The 19,543-nt window shown below is 37.7% G+C and overlaps 1 protein-coding gene across 1 annotated transcript in view; it reads left to right on the forward strand.

Moving 5' to 3' along the window:
- ANKS1B (ankyrin repeat and sterile alpha motif domain containing 1B) overlaps nucleotides 1-19,543 on the forward strand; it is a 1,114,451-nt gene that overhangs the window by 431,969 nt on the left and 662,939 nt on the right. Inside the window, 1 exon segment of the mRNA XM_045084805.1 lies at nucleotides 2,257-2,422. Coding sequence (XP_044940740.1) covers nucleotides 2,257-2,422 — 166 coding nt within the window.

The following is a 19,543-nucleotide window of genomic DNA, read 5'->3' on the forward strand; positions in this document are numbered from 1 at the left end:
ACCAAACTAAAAAGCAATTTATATCTGAACAAGGCAAATTCATTTCCCTAACTGCTACTTAGAATTTGTTAAAAAGGACATTAGAAAATGTTCGGTTGATCAGTAAGTATTTTTTGAGCACGTACTATGTGGTAGGACTTGTTTTAGATTCTGGGGGTAGAGTGGTGAACAAGACAAATTCCAGCCTTCAGGGAGTTTATAGTCCTCTGATACATTCACTTTACAATGAATGTGTGTGTGTGTTTAAAAGATTTATTTACTTATTTGAGAGACAGATCATGAGCAGGGGAGGGAGGAGTTGTAGAGGAAGAAGAAGACTCCCTGCTAATCAGGAAGCCCCATGTGGAACTTGATCCCAGGACTCTGGGATCATGACCTGAGCAGAAGGCAGATGCTTAACCGACTGAACCATCCAGGCGCCCCTACAATCCCTACAATGTGTTTTATAGATAATTTTATCAATAGATAGTTCTACTGAAAGATTTCCAGTAACGAGGAGTTTCTTCTGTTGCTTTATAATGTATTTTTCAGCTATTGTTACATTAGTGCATTTTTATTTTAAAGATAACCAATATTATTAATTAATATTGTTTAGATATTGTTAGAGCATTGTTTTATTTATCAACTCAAATTTGCCCTTTTTGACTTATAACATTAGTCTTTGTTCTGCTTTTAAGAACTTAAGAGTAAATCTACCACAGCAGCTTTCCCCCCTTCCCAGCTTTGTGGGATAGCTCTTTAGGGATAGCCATTCATATACATTGAGAAAACTACTCTGCTGCTGTAGGGCTTCTCCAGGATAGTATGTTCCAGGTCTTTTCATCATTTTATCTGCGACATGGTTTTTAAATCATAGACCATCTTGATTGCTTTCCTCCAGATGCTTTCTACTTTGTCACTCTTTGTTGTTAAAAATAAATTACTCCCAATTTCCTGCTTTCAGTAGGGTAGAGTGAACATAATTGACTCTCTGATGTGTGAGGGTCTGGTATGATCTGAAAGCAATTACACTGACCTTGAATATTTACTCTACAGTACTGTAAATATCACCATAAAAAATAGGATCTTATACTAAATCTTTACTGCCCTTGGATTTATCCTGGAAGATTTTTTGAAAATGAATTTATTTTTTATTTATTTTTTTATTTTGATAATGAATTATGCTTTATAAAGGTAAAAAACATCAAAAAGCATGATTAATTATGAAATTCATTATGCAGTTATCTGTGTTCTTCTCTAGTAAACTGTGCTTTCTGAGGGCAAGGATGATATCTTTTTAGTTTTTAAAAATCTCTATCACTTAGCATAGTCCTAAGTATATATAATAGATGCCCAGTAAATATTTGTTGAACAATTAATGCCCTGTATAAGCAGTTAAGATCTTGTGAAATGAAATGAATTCCTACTTGTAGAATACATCAAAGAATCAGTAGTATAGAATTGGACCTTAGTTTTATCCTAACCTGAAAAGAGAAACTTTAGTGTATTAGTTAGCAGTATTCACAGAGAAAAAATAATAGTGTGTTATGTGGGAATACTTTTACTTCTAAATGACAAAAAGTCCTATTAGCAATGGCTCAAATAATATAAGAACGTTTGTACTTAAGAAGCCTGGAGTAACTAACTAGTCCTAGGGCTCTTTCAGTAAGCTCAGTGATATCATCAAGGTCCCAGGCTCTTTTTATCCTTCTGTTGCCTGTTACCTTTTTGATCTTAAGCTTATTGCCTTATGGTCACAACATGCTTGTCCTACCTCCAGACATCAAAACTGCATCCAGAGACTGGAACCTGAGGATGGCTAAGCTCTCCAAGGGCCCCATTTTCCTCTGGGGAAAAAATATTTTCCCAGAAGCCTCCCTTCCATCCCACTGGCCAAACTTGAGTCATATGGCTCCGGCTATCTCTAGGAAGCAGGCAAGGGAGTAGAGTCTCAGGAATGACTATTAACTAGTTAAGTAAAAGTTTATGCCACAACTAGAAAATTGCCATATACTACAAAAAGAGATCCTGACAGGAGATTATGAACTTTACTGTCAGTGGTTAATTCAGAAGAATCAAACTGTCAGGACACTTCTAAAAAGATCACTGATGATATTGGGGTTACATGATGGCATAACTTATTCAAACAGATGAATCAGCACCTCTTAATCACTTTTGGAAGAACTGATGAATCTGATTATCTTTTCTAGTTTTTATAAATCAAACAAGCTGTGTCTTTATCACAAAGCTATTTTTATTTTTTCTCCTTCCTTTCAGGAGTCCTATCCAAAGAAGAGGAATTACACTATGGAAATTGTACCATCTGCTTCTCTGGATACATTTCCTTCAGAAAATGAGAACTTTCTATGTGATCTCACGGACATAGCCGTTACAAAAAAACCTTGCTCCTTAGAAATCGCAAGGGCCCCTTCTCCAAGAACTGGTAATATTTCTTTTTTAAAATTAAAAAAAATTTTTTTAGAAGTAAGAATATTTTTTACTCACAATTGGACCAATTCAATTAGTATGCCTGTGAAATTTTATCATTAATATTTTGATTTTCCCAAAATTTTAAACATGAAAGTGCTTCTTATAGTCAAACTAATCTTTTTTTCTTTTTTTTTAGCCTTTTGAAGTGTGTCCAGGTAGGTCAGAGTTTTTGATATAATGTCTCTTAACTTCCTAACAAGAACTCTCAAGGAGTGGTACTACCTTGCTGAAGGTACTTTGAAACCTTGCAATAGTGAAAAACATCTAGGTCAGACACAAAGCTTGGGATCCTTTAGAACTTCATAGCAGATTTAGTAGCAAGAGTCTTTTTATATACTTTTCTGCATCCTGTTTTCAGGTTATTGAAATGTACTCAGGTACTTTGTATATTTTATACATTTGATGGTATTTTTAGATCCATTATTTTATTTATTTGCCTGATAAATTAGTACACAAGGCAAGTAAATATTTTGCCCATTTTACTGATAAGGAAATTAGAGATAAGTGTCTTATTTAAGACCAATTCATGATGGAGCCTTTCTTAAACATGAATATCTGACTGTCATCATATCTGCTTTGTGTTACTTGAGCACCACCTCTAAGAAAGAATGCAAGTTAGTAACATGAAATCTAACAATGGAGTAACATTTCAAGTGGTGGTCAATGTATTCAATGTTGCAAAGGGGTTGTATGAGAAACTCTAAAGAGAGACATTTTAGATTTGACAATCTAATTGCTGATTAATTTTGAAAAGTAAGTTTTACTAGTGATGAGATGAAACCAGATTTTTGGAAGAAGTTAACAGAGAGACACTAGAAAATGGGAGTGGAGAGTACTGAAGATTAGAAGAGTTATGATAATCGATTAGAAGATTAGAACAGTTATGATAATAACATGAGAAGAAAGAGGTTCAAGGAAGTAGTAGCTGACTTATTTAAAAGGATAGGTAAGCCTTGGCCAAGTTTAGAGGTTAGAGGAATTAGAATAAGATGGGTAGAGAAGACTGAGTCCAAGAAAACACAGAAATTGCTCTCCCCAAAAAGAGGAGAAAATAAAGCATGGTCATGAATATAGAGAGACTCTGAAATATGTATTTCCAAATGCATTAAATTCCTGGGTTAAGATATAAAGTCAACAGCTGAAAAGAAGGAGCAGAACTTGAGAAAGGTTTAAAGTAAAATTCAGAAATTCCATTTTAGATAACAAACTGAGAAGTTTTATAGAAGTGGACAAATAGGTTTTTGAGCAACATTGAGGCTAGGGTATTGTATGAATCATAAGCATGCAGAAGGAAAATTTGTAAGATGAGGTAAGAGCATAATAAAATACTTATTGGAAAGGATGACTACCCAACATGGATGGCACTGGAGGAGATTATGCTGAGTGAAATAAGTCAAGCAGAGAAAGTCAATTATCATATGGTTTCACTTACTGGTGGAACATAAGGAATAATATGGAGGACATTAGGAGAAGGCAAGGAAAAGTGAGTTAGGGGAAATTGGATGGGGAGACACACTGTGAAAGACTTGGACTCTGAGAAGCAAACTGAGAATTTTGTAGGGGAGAAGGGTTGGGGAATAGGTGAGCCTGTTGGTAGATATTAAGGAGGTGTGTATTGTATGGAGCACTGGGTATGGTGCATAAACAATGAATCTTGGAACACTGAAAAAATAAAATAAAATCTAAAAAAATTTATTGAGCATTGCTAAGGGCCAGTTACTGTTCTAAGTGCTTTATAGACCTTATTTCACATAAATCTTACCATGCTATAAGGTAATAATATCATTATTATGATTTTACAGTTGAAGAAACTGACACTGAAATGTTGGGTAACTTCCCACAGTTCTATATTAATAAGGGGTAGACTTGTACTTGGATTGTCTGATCTATACTCTTAAATACTCTGTTATACTGAATTATATTGGGGGATGAAATATAGTTGAAATCATGAACGACATACTGAAATTCTCAAGAAATGTGGAGGTATGACTGGAAGCCTACATATGGTAAGCAATAAAACCAGAAAAAGAATGTTATAATAGGATAGCATAATCTTTGGAAAAGCAACAGATTTTGGATAAAGACAGAATAGTGGGTGATCAGAAGCAGTCACGGAGAGTGAAGATAGTGCTGATCCCAAACTATAGCTGTTGATAAGAATGAAAACTCTTCCATAGGAGAGGTAACCAGGAAATACCATGGAAGTTAGAGGGAAATCTCAGTTAATATAGGAAAATGGAAAGCATACATGAATGAATAGGTAAAGGCACTTAAATTAAAGCATAGGGAGTAGGGGTGTATCGGGGTGGAGGAATGAAAGGGTAAAGGAAGACAGGGATTTATTCATTAAACAATCAAAAATTATTATTTTTTTTTAAAGATTTTATTTATTTATTTGACAGACAGAGATCACAAGTAGGCAGAGAGGCAGGCAGAGAGAGAGAGGAGGAAGCAGGCTCCCTGCTGAGCAGAGAGCCTTGATGTGGGACTCGATCCCAGGACCCTGAGATCATGACCTGAGCTGAAGGCAGCGGCTTAACCCACTGAGCCACCCAGGCGCCCCAAACAATCAAAAATTATTGAGTCCCTTCATGTGCAAACCAGTGTTCTGTAAGCTGAGGATACAGGGATGAAAAAGACATGCACCCAGGTAACAAGGCTGACTAGGTTTCTCCTTCTGAAAACAAGTAAGTATTCTGACTAAAAATACAGAAAAGAAAACTTCTGAAAAGCATTAAAAAGGTGACAGGAAGATTATATAAATTGAATAGCATTTAGATTCGGAACTTTTGGGGGGTCAGTAGGTTAGTAAGATAAAATCAGGCCAAAACACTGGTGAGGGTAGGAAGCCAGTAAATTACTAAAGCCACTTCTGTCCTGAGGGAATTTTCTGAACCTGCTGTTGAACTCTGGTCTTAAGCCCTCATAAACCTCAAGGTTTATGTACAGAAAAAACAAACAAACAAACAAACAAACAACTCCACAAAAACCTCTGTACCTGTCGAGCACAGAGATTTTAATAGCAAATTCTTCCTCCACAGAGCTGGAACTCCAAGGGCTACACCTCACAGTACTCAGAAATAATTCTGCCCCATAACCCCCACCCCAAGGAAAGGTGATTTGTCATGAGAAGAAAAAGGAGGGAAATTGCTGATGTGTTATTACCACAAACTGGTCATCACAGTTTGTACCCACAATTTCTATCACCTGAATGGTACAAAAAATGTCAACCCATGAATTTAGTTTAAAGTAATACCCTCAGACTTCAAGCAGAGGCAAATGTAACCCTTCTAGAAAGGAACATGCTTTTTTCCAGGTCCCAAAGAATTTCTATAAATACTTTTCTGATTAAAATTAACAGTGTAAATAATTAAGTCTATAAGAAACCCAGAATCATAGAAATCAGAATCATAGAAACAAGAAAGAATAGATCCACACATGAAGAGACTTCAAATATTTGAATTATCAGATGCTTAAAAATGACCATGCTATTATAAACACACACTTACACATGGAGAAAAACTACCTCAAGTTTAAAAACTCAGTGGATAAGTAGATCAGCAAATTAGATTCATCTGAAGAGAGATTTTAGTGAGCTGGAAATTAGAGCAGAAGAAGTTTTACAGAATGTGGCACAGAGAGACAGAGATGAAAGATATGAAAGCAAAGCTAAGAGACTTGGAGGATACCCTGAGAAATTCTAACTTGTCTATTTGAATCTTCAGGAGAGGAGAGAGTGAGGCAAAAGTAATATATTTGAAGAACTAATTTTCTTTTTTTTTCTTTTTTTTTTTTTTTAAACATTTTATTTATTTATTTGACAGAGAGAGATCACAAGTAGGCAGAGAGGCAGGCAGAGAGAGAGGAGGAAGCAGGCTCTCCACAGAGCAGAGAGCCCGATGTGGGGCTCGATCCCAGGACCCTGGGATCATGACCTGAGCCGAAGGCAGAGGCTTTAAGCCACTGAGCCACCCAGGTGCCCCTGAAGAACTAATTTTCAAAGAGGCACAGTCTTGTTCTTGCACTCCCATGGAGGTAGACAAGTGAATAGTTAATTTCAAGAGTGTAATTAGTGTTAAGGCAATGTTATACAAAGTGCTTTGGGAATAGAAAAGAGGAACACTTAACTTCACCTGGGAGCTTGGGAAAGACTTCATGAAGGAGAGGGATGTCTATGTCTGTTACCTATGCCACTTAACAAGCCACCCCCAAACTTAATTGTCTTAGAGGAACATAAAGTCATTTAATTTGTTCACAAATCTGCAAATTCGGCAGAGTTCATTTGGCAGAGATAGCCTTTCTGTGCCACTTGGTATGAGCCAGGGCTGCTCAACTAGGGAAGAAAGGACCCATTTTCAAGATAGCCCACTACATGGCTGGCAAGTTGGTGATAGCTTAGAGATTGCCTGGGTTTATGGGCTGGGGACCATTTTTCCTCTCCATGGACTTCCTGGGTCTCCTCATCACATACTGGCTAGATTCTGAGATCAAGCACCTGAAAAGAACCAGGTGGAAGCTATATCGTTTTTATTATCTGGCCTTCAAAGTCATCACTTCTACTATAGTTCCATATTTACCTAGATTCAAGGGGAGAGAACAGGAACCCCACTTCCTAATGAAGAGTGTCAAAGTTACTTTGTAATAAGAAAATAAATGATGGGAGATACCTTTGCTGTCAGTTTTAGAAAATATAGTTTTCCACCATCTGCCCTTTGGGCACAATAATTTATATTCTTTTCCTATGCAAATTATACTTGTTTATACCTTCAAGACTTCCAGTCATCAGCCTATTATAGCATGAGCTCCAAGTCTAGGTTCAGATGTTCATGAATATCCCTGATATAGTTCTGATGGTGCAGGTTCTTGACTGCTTTTGCTCTTGGCAGTGATGATCTATGAATCAGACAATTTATCAGTCTCCTCTCTTACACACCAAACAATAATAGTGAATCAGGCATAGGAGAACCATAACTGACACACTCATCTAAACACAGGGAAAACCAAGCACATGGTGGTCACTAGCCTGTGGCAATTCTGAATCTAACCAGGCACAGTTCCTTGATTAAGACTCAGGTTTATGGCATAAGAGCTGTTCTCTATGACATGTGGTTCCACTGTCTGAATCATTATTTTACAAAAAAAAAAAAAAAAAATAGCCTGTGTTTATAGCTGAGTATCTTTCTTACTTGCTTTTTGTCTGTTAAAGATTAGGGGTTTAAAGGGCTCTTTTCATTTTATATTTCTGTTCCTTCCAGTTTAGGCTGATATAATTTCTTTTAAAACTTTGTGGACTTTTTGTGTTCCAATTTATAGTCTACTCCATTAGACAAAAGCTTATCTCCAGATAAGCTCTTCCCTGCATTGGGCTCCTTATGAGACTTCTGTGAGATAATGCCCTGGAGATTCTTAGAAACCCTATTGTTAACAGGGAGCATCTGTGAGTCATGCCCTTAAAAATGCTTAGAGGGTCTTTTGTCTGGCTTAAGGATTCTATACAGCACCACTGAGAGCATTCTTAGGCTTGACGTTGTACCCCATCCAGATTTGATCATTGGCCTTCTTAATGTGAAAATTATTTGCCATTTGGAATGCCTGCAAATAATAAACTGGTTTTGTTTTTGTGCCCAGAAATTCCTGGCTCTTTTGTATTTATTTGGTAGGTCATTCTTCAGTTCTCTTTTGGCTTGAATATTATCATAGGCAGCCAGATGAAGCTGGTTTGCTGCTTAAATATTCTTCCTGAAAACATCCTTAAATCATAGAGTTCATTTGGTTCATTTTCTGTTTTCCGTGTTACTACAGATGTCAATGTTGCCAAACTTTCCACTACTACAACACAAATGATGCTTTGCTTTTAGCTTCTGATTACATTTGCTCTCCTTACCAACAGCTTTCTCATAGTTCTGTGGGTTTCAAGAATCCTCTCTTCGGCCCTTATGGATTCCATAGTCACTCACTTGGAGTCCCTTCCAGCTTCTGTCAGCTGCCCAGTCACAGAGTTCATGCCACATGCTTTAGATTTTTGTTATGGCAGCACCCCATTTCCAAATATCAGAATCTATTCTGGTCATTGATGACTGCATAACAAACTACCTCAATACTTAATGAGTTTTAAAAAGATTAATTTATTTTGTTTATAAATCTGTAATTTGGGGAGAACTCTGTAGGGACAGCTTCTTTCTGTCTCAAGTGTTATCAGCTGGAACAGCTTTGGGGGCAGGGGAGCTGAAGGATTCTGACTCATATGGCTGGCATGGCCTATTTAGACTTCCTCTAAGTGATAGTGTAAGTGATGGTAAGTGATGGTGTTCCAAGAGCAAGCATCCTAGGAGAAGTGAGGCAGAAGCTGAATTGCTTTTTATGACTTAACTCAGAAGGCAACATCATTTCTGTGGTAGTCAAGAGCTTACCTATATTTAAGTGGAGGGAATTTATTCATCTCTCCCCTTTATAGAAAAGGTTACTAAAGTCATGCTATACGAAGATATTCTTGTGGCCTCTTTTGGAAAATACAAACTTCTGTAATACTGAGTTGTTTACTGCCGTTACTCATTTTCAAGTGGGATAAGAGTTAATTTACATGGATATATCATTTTCCCTGATTGTGTTCAATCATCCAGATTCAGTATAAAAGAAGCCAGTTTGCTCCTTTGACCTAGGCTTAATTCATAATTATTGGTAGTCTGCACTTTTGACCATGACTGTGAATTCTAGGGGTGAGGGAGTCCAGATTTTAATTGGAAGAATTTTTCTTTTTAATGATATGCATAGGGATGAATACAAGTCAGAGCAGGTTCTGTTCTAATTCTAGATAGCACTTTACCAAGTGATCCCTACAGAATTCCCTCCCATAATCAACCTAGCAGGTGGAAGAGAACATCAGCATCACTGTTTGTCTTCTGTCTGGATGAGGATGCAGTCTCTGTCACTTTTCTTTGTTGATTCCATTAACCCAGAGGCTTTGCATGTACCTAATTACTAACAGGTCTCACTGTTATGTCTGGCCCCATGTGACTCATACCTAGCTTTGCCTCTTCCCTTCAGGGCCATCCAACTAAGCTGATGAACTCAAGGAAGTAACTGCCCTCTGTTGAGGCTACTGATGTTTTCCCTTTGTTACCAACTCCTTTACTAACCAAACATAGGAATTTCAATAAGTGGAGACATCTCTTGATGTACATGAGTCCTTTAGAGTCCTCACACTGAACTGGGTGGGTAACTACCTTGAAGTTTCTCATCCACTCAATAAATACTCATTGGATATTTATGATGTTTAAGGAAGTGTGCTAAGTGTTGTTGAATAAACAGTGAAAGTCATGATATTTATAAGCTTAGAATGTATTTAAATTAAGGGTAATAAGTGTAATGAGAGAGGTAAGCGTAAGGTATTCCAGGAAGATAGAAAGGAAGAGATTGAGTAAGAGCTTACTAGAGAGGGTGCTGCCTGATACGAGCCTCAAAGAAGGAGAATTAGATGCATGGACGAGAGGTGTACGGTGTGTGGATGAATGGGAGGTATTATGCAGGGATCCAGAGGCATGGGAGAACTTGGTACATTCAGAGACAATGACCAGCTTAGCATGGTTAAAGCATAAAATGCTCCTAAGGAAAAATACATGAAACAACAAGAAGTGACATTCAGAAGTTTGGATTTCACCTGAAAGTAGAAGTGAACCATTGACAGACTTTAAGCAGGGACATGACGTAATAGGTTTTTGGTTTAGAACAGTCTCTCTGGAAGCAGTATGAAGACTAGATTGAACAGAGATGAGGCTTAAGACAGCATGATTAATTAGGAAATGAATGTTCAGTCTCAGAAAAAAAAAAAAAAAGCTGGTGGCCATTACAAAGGTAATGCCAACAAAGAGAGGAAAGGGGAACAAAGAGGAGAAGTATATAGGAATGGAGGTTATCCCTTTTCCCTTTGAAAATTCTGCCCTTTAGGAAATAAGAAGCCAAGGAAACTCAATAGTTATATTTGAGGGAATACATTTTATAGCTTTGGTTAACTGTGCTGGATTAACATGGTTTAGGTTTACAGACAAAATGAGGATTTCAACACACACAGAAATTGCGTTCTGAAGCTTTCCTGGAGAGACAGAGAGAAGTGATAGAGGGATGACTAGGTCTTTACAGGGATTGTTATGTGTTGAATTGTGCTCCACCCCCTCTTTTTTACTTTTAGTCACAAGTACATCAGAAGGGAACCTTACTTGGAAAATTTGGAGATAGAGTCTACAGAGGTAATCAAGTTAAAATGAAGTCTTTAGGTAGGCCCTAAACCAGCATGACTGGATTCCCTTTAAGAAGAGGGAAATTTAGAAATATAGAGAGATATGCAAAAAAGGGAGATGCTATGAAGAGACACAGAAAGAAGATGACTACCCACAAGCCGGAGAGGCCCAGAATAGATCCTTTCCTCATGTCCCACAGAAGAAATGGAACTTGATTTTAGACTTCAAGCCTCCAGACTATGAAACAAAAAATTTCTGTTGTTTAGGACACCCAATTAGTACCAATTTGTTACAACAACCCTAAGGAGTGATTTCAATGACTGTAACTGAGTATATAAATTTGATCATAGAAAGAAGGTGTGACTGAGGATCCTGGGCTTCTGAGGACAGACCTTGCCTGTCTTCCTCATTTCAGAGGCTAAGCACTTGAGGGTCCTGGTTGTGACTGGCAATGTTGTTCATGGATACAGAATATTGAATTACACAGAAAATCACAGTTAAGTATGCATATTAGTTTCCTGTCTTTCTTTCTTTTTTTTTATTTTTCTTTTTTTTTAAATTTTAATTTTTATTAACATGTAATGTATTATTAGCCCCAGGGGTACAATTCTGTGAATTGCCAAGTTTACATACTTCACAGCACTCACCATAGCACATACCCTCCACAATGTCCATAACCCAACCACCCTTTCCCACCCCCTCTACCCCCAGCACCCCTCAGTTTTTTTTGTGAGATTAAGAGTCTCTTATGGTTTGTTTCCCTCCCGGTCTCATCTCGTTTCATTTTTTCCTTCCCAAACCCCTCAAGCCCCCCACACTGCCTTTCAAATTCCTCATATCAGGGAGATAATATGATATTTGTCTTTCTCTGATTGACTTTTTTTGCTCAGCATAATACCCTCTAGTTCCATCCACGTCACTGAAAAAGGCAAGATTTCATTTTTTTGATGGCTGCATAGTATTCCATTGTATATATATTCCAAATCTTCTTTACCCATTCATCTGTTGATGGACATCTAGGTTCTTTCCATAGTTTGGCTATTGTGGACATTGCTGCTATAAACATTTGGTTGAAGGTGCCCCTTTGGATCAGTACATTTGTATCTTTAGGGTAAATACTAAGTAGTGCGAATGCTGGGTAATAGGGTAGCTCTGTTTTCAACTTTTTGAGGAAACTCCATGCTGTTTTCCAGAGTGGCTGTACCAGCCTGCATTCCCACCAACAGTGTAGGAAGGTACCCCTTTCTCTGCATCTTTGCCAGCATTTGTCATTTCCAGACTTGTTAATTTTAGGCATTCTGACTGGTGCGTTGTGGTTTTGATTTGTATTTTTCTGATGCTGAGTAATGTGGAGCACCTTTTCCTGTGTCTGTTGGCCATCTGGATATCTTCTTTGCAAAGATGTCTGTTCATGTCTTCTGCCCATTTCTTGATTAGATTTTTTGTTCTTTGGGTGTTGAGTTTGATAATTTCTTTATAGATTTTGGATACTAGCCCTTTATCTGATATGTCATTTGTGAATATCTTCTCCCATTCTGACAGTTGTCTTTTGGTTTTGTTGACTGTTTCTTTTGCTGTGCCAAAGCTTTTGATCTTGATGAAGTTCTGATAGTTCATTTTTACCCTTAATTCTCTTGCCTTTGGTGATGTTTCTAAGAAGTTGCTGCAGCTGAGTTCGAAGACGTTGCTGCCTGTGTTCTTCTCAATGATTTGGATGGATTCCTTTCTCACATTGAGGTCTTTTATCCATTTTGAGTCTATTTTTGTTTGTGGTGTAAGGAAATGGTCCAGTTTCATTCTTCTGCATGTGGCTGTCCAATTTTCCTAACATCATTTGATGAAGAGACTGTCTTTTTTTCATTGGACATTCTTTCCAGCTTTGTCAAAGATTAGTTGACCATAGGGTTGAGGGTCCATTTCTGTGTTCTCTATTCTGTTCCATTGATCTATGTGTCAGTTTTTGTGCCAGGACCATACTCTCTTGATGATGACAGCTTTGTAATAGAGCTTGAAGTCTGGAATTGTGGTGCCACCAACTTCAGCTTTCTTTGTCAACATTCCTTTGGCTATTTGGATTCTTTTCTGATTCCACATAAGTTTTAGGATTATTTGTTCCATGTCTTTGAAAAAAAATGGATGGGATAGGGATTTGCATTAAATGTGTAAATTGCTTTAGGTAGCATAAACATTTTCACAATATTTGTTCTTCTAATCTATGATCATGGAACATTTTTCCATTTCTTTGTGTCTTCCTCAATTTCTTTCATGAGTACTTTATAGTTTTCTGAGTATAGATTCTTTGCCTCTTTGGTTAGATTTATTTGTAGGTATCTTATGGTTTGGGGTGCAGTTGTAAAGGGGATCAACTCCTTAATATCTCTTTCTTCTGTCTTGTTTTTGGTGTATAGAAATGCAGCAGATTTCTGTGCATTGATTTTATATCCTGACACTATACTGAATTCCTGTACAAGTTCTTGCAGATTTAAAGTGGAGTCTTTTGGGTTTTCCACATAAAGTATCATATCATCTGCAAAGTGTGATAGTGTGACTTTTTCTTTGCTGATTGGAATGCCTTTAATTTCTTTTTGTTTTCTGATTGCTGAGGCTAGGACTTCTAGTACTATGTTGAATAGGAGTGGTGATAATGGACATCCCCACTGTGTTCCTGATTTTGGTGGAAAAGCTCTGTTTTTCTCCATTGAGAATGATATTTGGTGTGGGTTTTTCATAGATGGCTTTGCTGGTTTTGAGGTACATACCCTTTATCCCTATACTTTGAAGAGTTTTGATCAAGAAAGGATGCTCTACTTTGTCAAATGCTTTTTCAGCATCTATTGAGACTATTGTGTTTCTTGTTCTATCTTTTATTAATGTATTGTATCACATTGATTGATTTGCAGATGTTGAACCAACCTTGCAGCCCAGGAATAAATCCCACTTTGTTGTGGTGAATAATCATTTCAAAATACTGTTGGATTCTATTGGGTAGTATTTTGGTGAGATTTTTTTGTGTCTTTGTTCATCAGGGATATTGGTCTTTAAGTCTCCTTTTTGATGGGGTATTTGGTTTTGGGATCAAGGTAATGCTGGCCTCATAAAATGAGTTTGGAAGTTTTCCTTCCATTTCTATTTTTTGGAACACTTTTGGAGAATAGGTATTAATTCTTCTTTAAATGTTAGATAGAATTCCCCTGGGAAGCCATCTGGCCCTGGGCTCTTTTCTGTTGGGAGATTTTTGATGACTGCTTCAATCTCCTGACTGGTTATGGTTCTGTTCAGGTTTTATATTTCTTCCTGATCCAGTTTTGGTAGTTTATTGGTCTCTAGAAATTTATCCATTTCTTCCTGATTGTCAAATTTGCTGGTGTCGAGTTGCTCATAATATGTTCTTATAATTGTTTGTATTACTTTAATGTTGGTGTGATCTCTCTTCTTTCATTAATGATTTTATTAATTTGGGACTTTTCTCTTTTCTTTTTGATAAGTCTGGCCGGGGGTTTATCAATCTTATTAATTCTTTCAAAGAACCAGCTCCTGGTTTCATTGATTTGTTTTTTTGTTTTGTTTTGTTTCTATTTAATTGGTTTTTGCTCTGATCTTTATTATCTTCTCCTGCTGGGTTTAGGCTTTCTTTGCTGTTCTTTCTCCAGCTCCTTTAGGGTAGGGTTAGGTTGTATATTTGAGATCTTCCTTGTTTCTTGAGAAAGGCTTGTATTGCTATATATTTTCCTCTCAAAACTGCCTTTGCTGTGCCCCACAGATTTTAAACAGTTGTGTTTTCATTATCTTTTATTTCCATAAATTTTTTTCAATTTTTCTTTAATTTCCTGGTTGACCCAGTCATTCTTTAGTAGAATGCTCTTTAGCCTCCATGTTTTTGAGTTCTTTCCAACTTTTCTCTTGTGGTTGAGCTCTAGCTTGAGAGCATTGTGGTCTGAAAATAGACAGGGAATGATCCCAGTCTTTTGGTACCAGTTGAGACCTGATTTGTGACTCAGCATGTGATCTATTCCAGAGAATATTCCATGTGCACTAGAAAAGAATGTGTATTCTGTTGCTTTGGGATGGAATGTTCTGAATATATCTGTGATGTCCATCTGGTCCAGTATGTTTACTTTACTTCCTTGTTGATCTTTTGCTTGGATGATCTGTCCATTTCAGTGAGGGGGGTGTTAAAGTCCCCTAGTATTATTGGATTATTGTCAATGTGTTTCTTTGATTTTGTTATTTATTGGATTATAGAATTGGCTGCTCCCGTGTTAGGGGCATAGATATTTAAAATTGTTAGATCTTGTTGGACAGACTCTTTGAGTATGATATAGTGTCCTTCTTCATCTCTTATTATAGTCTTTGGCTTAAAATCTAACTATCTGATATAAGGATTGCCACCCCAACTTTCTTTTGATGTCCCTTAGCATGGTAAATTGTTTTCCACCCCCTCACTTTAACTCTGGGGGTGTCTTCGGGTCTTAAATGAGTTTCTTTCAGACAGCATATTGATGACTTCTGTTTTTTTTTTTATCCATTCTGATACCCTGTGACTTTTGATTGGGGCATTTAGCCCATTAATATTTAGGGTAGCTATTGAGAGATACTAATTTAGTATCATTGTATTGTCTTAAGGTGACTGTTACTTTATATTGTCTCTGTTCCTTTCCGATCTACTACTTTTAGGCTCTATTTTTGCTTAGAGGACCCCTTTTAATATTTCCTGTAGAGCTGGTTTGGTGTTTGCAAATTCTTCCAGTTTTTGTTTGTCCTGGAAGCTTTTCATCCCTCCTTATTTTCAATGATAGCCTAGCTGGATATAGTATTCTTGACTGCATGTTTTTATCCTTTAGTGCTCTGAATATATCATGCCAGTTCTTTCTGGCCTGCCAGGTCTCTGTGGATAGATCTGCTGCCAATCTAATATTTCTACCATTGTATGTTACCAACTTTTTGTCCCAGGCTGCTTTCAGCATTTTCTCTTGGTCACTAAGACTCATAAGTTTTACCATTAGATGGTGGGGTGTGGAACTATTCTTTTTGATTTTGAGGGGGGTTCACTGCACCTCCTGGATTTTGATGTTTGTTCCCTTTGCTATATTAGGGAAATTCTCTATAATAATTCGCTCCAATATACCTTATGCCCTCCTCTCTCTTTCCTCTTCTTCTGGAATCCCAATTATTCTAATATTGTTTCATCTCATGGTATCACTTATATCTCGAATTTTACCCTCATGTCCCATAGTTGTTTGTCTCTCTTTTGCTCAGCTTCTTTATTCTCTGTCATTTGGTCTTTTTTTTTTTTTTTTAATTTTTATTTTTTTAAATTTCTTTTCAGTGTACCAGAATTCAATGTTTATGCACCACACCCAGTGCTCCAGGCAATACGTGCCCTCCATAATACCCAACACCAGGCTTAGCCAACTTCCCACCCCCCACCCCTTCAAAACCCTCAGATTGTTTTTCAGAGTCCATAGTCTTTCATGGTTCATCTCTCCCTCCAATTTCCCTCAACTCCCTTTTCCTCTCCATCTTCCCATGTCCTCCATCTTATGTCATTTGGTCTTCTATATTGCTAATTCTCTCTTTGCCTCATTTATCCTAGCAGTAAGAGACTCCATTTTTGATTGCACCTCATTAATAGCTTTTTTGATTTCAGCTTGGATAGATTTTAGTTCTTTCATTTCTTCAGAAAGGGCTTTTATTTCTCCAGAAGAGGTTTCTCTAATATCTTCCATGCCTTTTTTGAACCTAGCTTGTACCTTGAGAATCATCATTCTGAACTCTAGATCTGATAGATTTCCAATGTTTGTATTTATTAGGTCCCTCATCTTCATTACTGTTTCTTGTTCTTTTTTTTTTTTTTTGTGGTGAGTTTTCCACCTTATCATTTTATCCAAATAAGAATATATGAACAAGATTATAAAATACTAAAAGGGTGGCAAAGACCCCAGAAAAATGTGTGTTAACCAGATCATGGGGAGAAGAAAGGGAGTAAAAAGAAGTTTAAAAAAATTAAAAAAAGGGACGCCTGGGTGGCTCAGTTGGTTAAGCAGCTGCCTTTGGCTCAGGTCATGATCCCAGCGTCCTGGGATCGAGTCCCACATTGGGCTCCTTGCTCAGCAGGGAGTCTGCTTCTCCCTCTGCCTCTGTCTGCCATTCTGTCTGCCTGTGCTCGCTCTCTCCCCCGCCTCTCTCTGATAAATAAATAAAATCTTTAAAAAAAAATTAAAAAAAATATATATAAGACTAATGGATAGAACAGAGCCACACACTTGATTGGGGATATATTTTGGTCTCTTAGAAGAAACTACCTCCCAAAATTTTAAGGAAAGAAAAAAAATACACACACACACACACACACACACAAATAAGGGTAAACATGATGAAGGGATGGAATATGACTGTAAAGATGAAAATTAAAAAAAAATTCTAAAAAAGAAGTTGATAAGTTGGTTGGGAAAAGAAAGAAAAAGAAAGTGGAGAGAATTTGCTAAGGTTGGAAAGTAGAACAAAGCCCTGTGCTAGGTTTGGGGTATATTTTGATCTATTAGAAGAAGTTGTATCCCAAAAGTTTTTAGAAGAAAAAACCCTATATGTATACAAAAAATAAAGTTAGATATAATGAAGGATAAGATATGACTATAATAAAGAAGTTTCAAAAAGATTTTTTTTAAAGATTTTATTTATTTATTTCACAGGCAGAGATCACAAGTAGGCAGAGAAGCAGGCAGAGGAGGAAGCAGGTTCCCTGCTGAGCAGAGAGCCCAATGTGGGTCTCAATCCCAGGACCCTGGGATCATGACCTGAGCTGAAGGCAGAGGCTTAACACACTGAGCCACCCCAGCACCCCCAAAAGGATTTTTTTAAAGAAAGGTATTGTTAGGATAAACTAGTTTAAAAACATTAAAAGAGGAAAGAGTAAAGTTAAAAGAAATTAGAATAAGAAGAAAATTTAAAAATTTAATTAACTTTGGAAGACCAAAGAATCATGGAGAGAAAGCCATGAATTCCATGCTTTGCTTTCCCTTCCTCTGGAGTTCCTCTGTTCTTCTTGATCAGTGAGCTTGGTCTTGGCTGGATGTCCTTGCTAATATTCTGGGGGAGGGGCCTGTTATAGTGATTCTTAAGTGTCTCTGCCCAAGGCAGAATCGTACCACCCTTGCCAGGGGCTGGGCTAAGTAATTTGTTTGGGTTTGCTCTCCGGAGCTTTTGTTCCCTGAACGCTTTCCATAGAGTTCTAGAGGACAGAATGAAAATGACAGCCTCCCAATCTCTGGCCTGGAGGAGCCAAGAGCTCAGGGCCCTACTCCTCAGTGTACCCTCAGAGAAAAGTGCTGAATCACTCCCATCTCCCTGGTCTCTGGCCATGCTCCAAGCTCACCTGGCCTGTGACCAAGCGTTTCTGTCTCTGACACACAGACCTGTTTGAAGTCTCTAAACTCAGCAGATTCTTGCCTCCAGAGAAGGAAGGTTAGTCTCCCCGGATCTGCCATTTGTGGGGTCCCTGCTCAAAAAATTGTCATCTGACTGTGCCACAGATCACAGTTTCAGGTAACCCCAAGCTGAGAGCTCACTCCTTGGCTCCGTCTCTGTAGTTGGCTTCCCCGCTCTTCACTCTACTCTGAGAGTAGAGTGTCTGCTACTCTCAGACACCCCTGATCCTTCTGTGACCCCACGGGACCTGAGACTATGCTGTCTGCATGAGGGCTCCACCCCTGCTTAGCCTCTGGAGCAATGTTCCTCAGGGGAGCAGACATTTAAAAGTTCTGATTTTGGGCTCTGTTGCTCTGCCACTTGCCAGGAGCCAGCCCCTCCCTGCGTGGTCCATCTTCCTGTCGCTTTGGATTCACTTCTTCACAAGTCCTACCTTTCAGAAAGTGGTCAATTTTCTGTTTCTAGAATTGCTGCTCTTCTCTTCCATCTCCTGCTGGAATTGTAGGTGTTTGGAATGGTTTGATACCTACCCAGCTGAACTCCTGCTGTCTGATGTCATCTCAGCCTGCTACTCCTCTGCCAACTTGACTCCTCCCCCTCCTGTCTTTTCTATTTATTAACTAGTTAAGCCAGTACAAAGTAGATCTCATCCTGAAAAAAAATTCTATAGTATTCAGTGGTTTAATTTAAATATGAAAGCAACTTATTAGTAAACCTGTATTCAACAAGATTTTACAGTCCAACAAGAAAATGCAAGGAGCATTTTATTAACGCCTCAATGACTACAGATTTCATATGGAATAAAGAACTCTAGTACTAGGCTCATTAAATAAAGATCAGCAGAAGTCCAGTACTTGCTTTGTAAATTCACTAAGACTCATGCTATGCAGTCAATATTGAATCATGTTTGTTTCCTTTACTGCATCAAGCAGAGGATCTTATATAGTTGTAGTGAGGAGTCAGTTGCATAAATGAATGAATAATTAAGTGAATGAATGAATGAATGAATGACTATTATGTTTGAGAGAAAATAGCTGTAATGGCAGAAAAAGCCCTATGAAATAGTCAGATGCCATCAAAGATAATGTTTTCTTATCTCCCTTTCATTTAATTTTAACCTTCACAGGGGAATTTTTCCATTTTATGGTAACTAAGCAACCTGTTATTTTGAATCACTTAGTGCAGGCTTTGCACACTATGGATGCTCAATAAATCCATTTTGATTAATGAGCAATTTATAACAACACCAGTGAAGACTGTTTTCCAATCCTGATGGAAGAGAATAGATGATCTCTGATAATAAGGACACAGTCAGTTGTTTCATGCCAGGATAGTGCAGGTCTTGCACACCTCTATTCAATTTGATAATGTGCTTACTGGACTGTGGTCAACCTGAAATGAAAATGTCCTCTCGT

This window comes from Mustela putorius, unplaced genomic scaffold (assembly GCF_011764305.1).
Source record: "Mustela putorius furo isolate JIRA1106 unplaced genomic scaffold, ASM1176430v1.1 tig00000788_pilon_pilon_pilon, whole genome shotgun sequence".
NCBI lineage: Eukaryota > Metazoa > Chordata > Mammalia > Carnivora > Mustelidae > Mustela > Mustela putorius.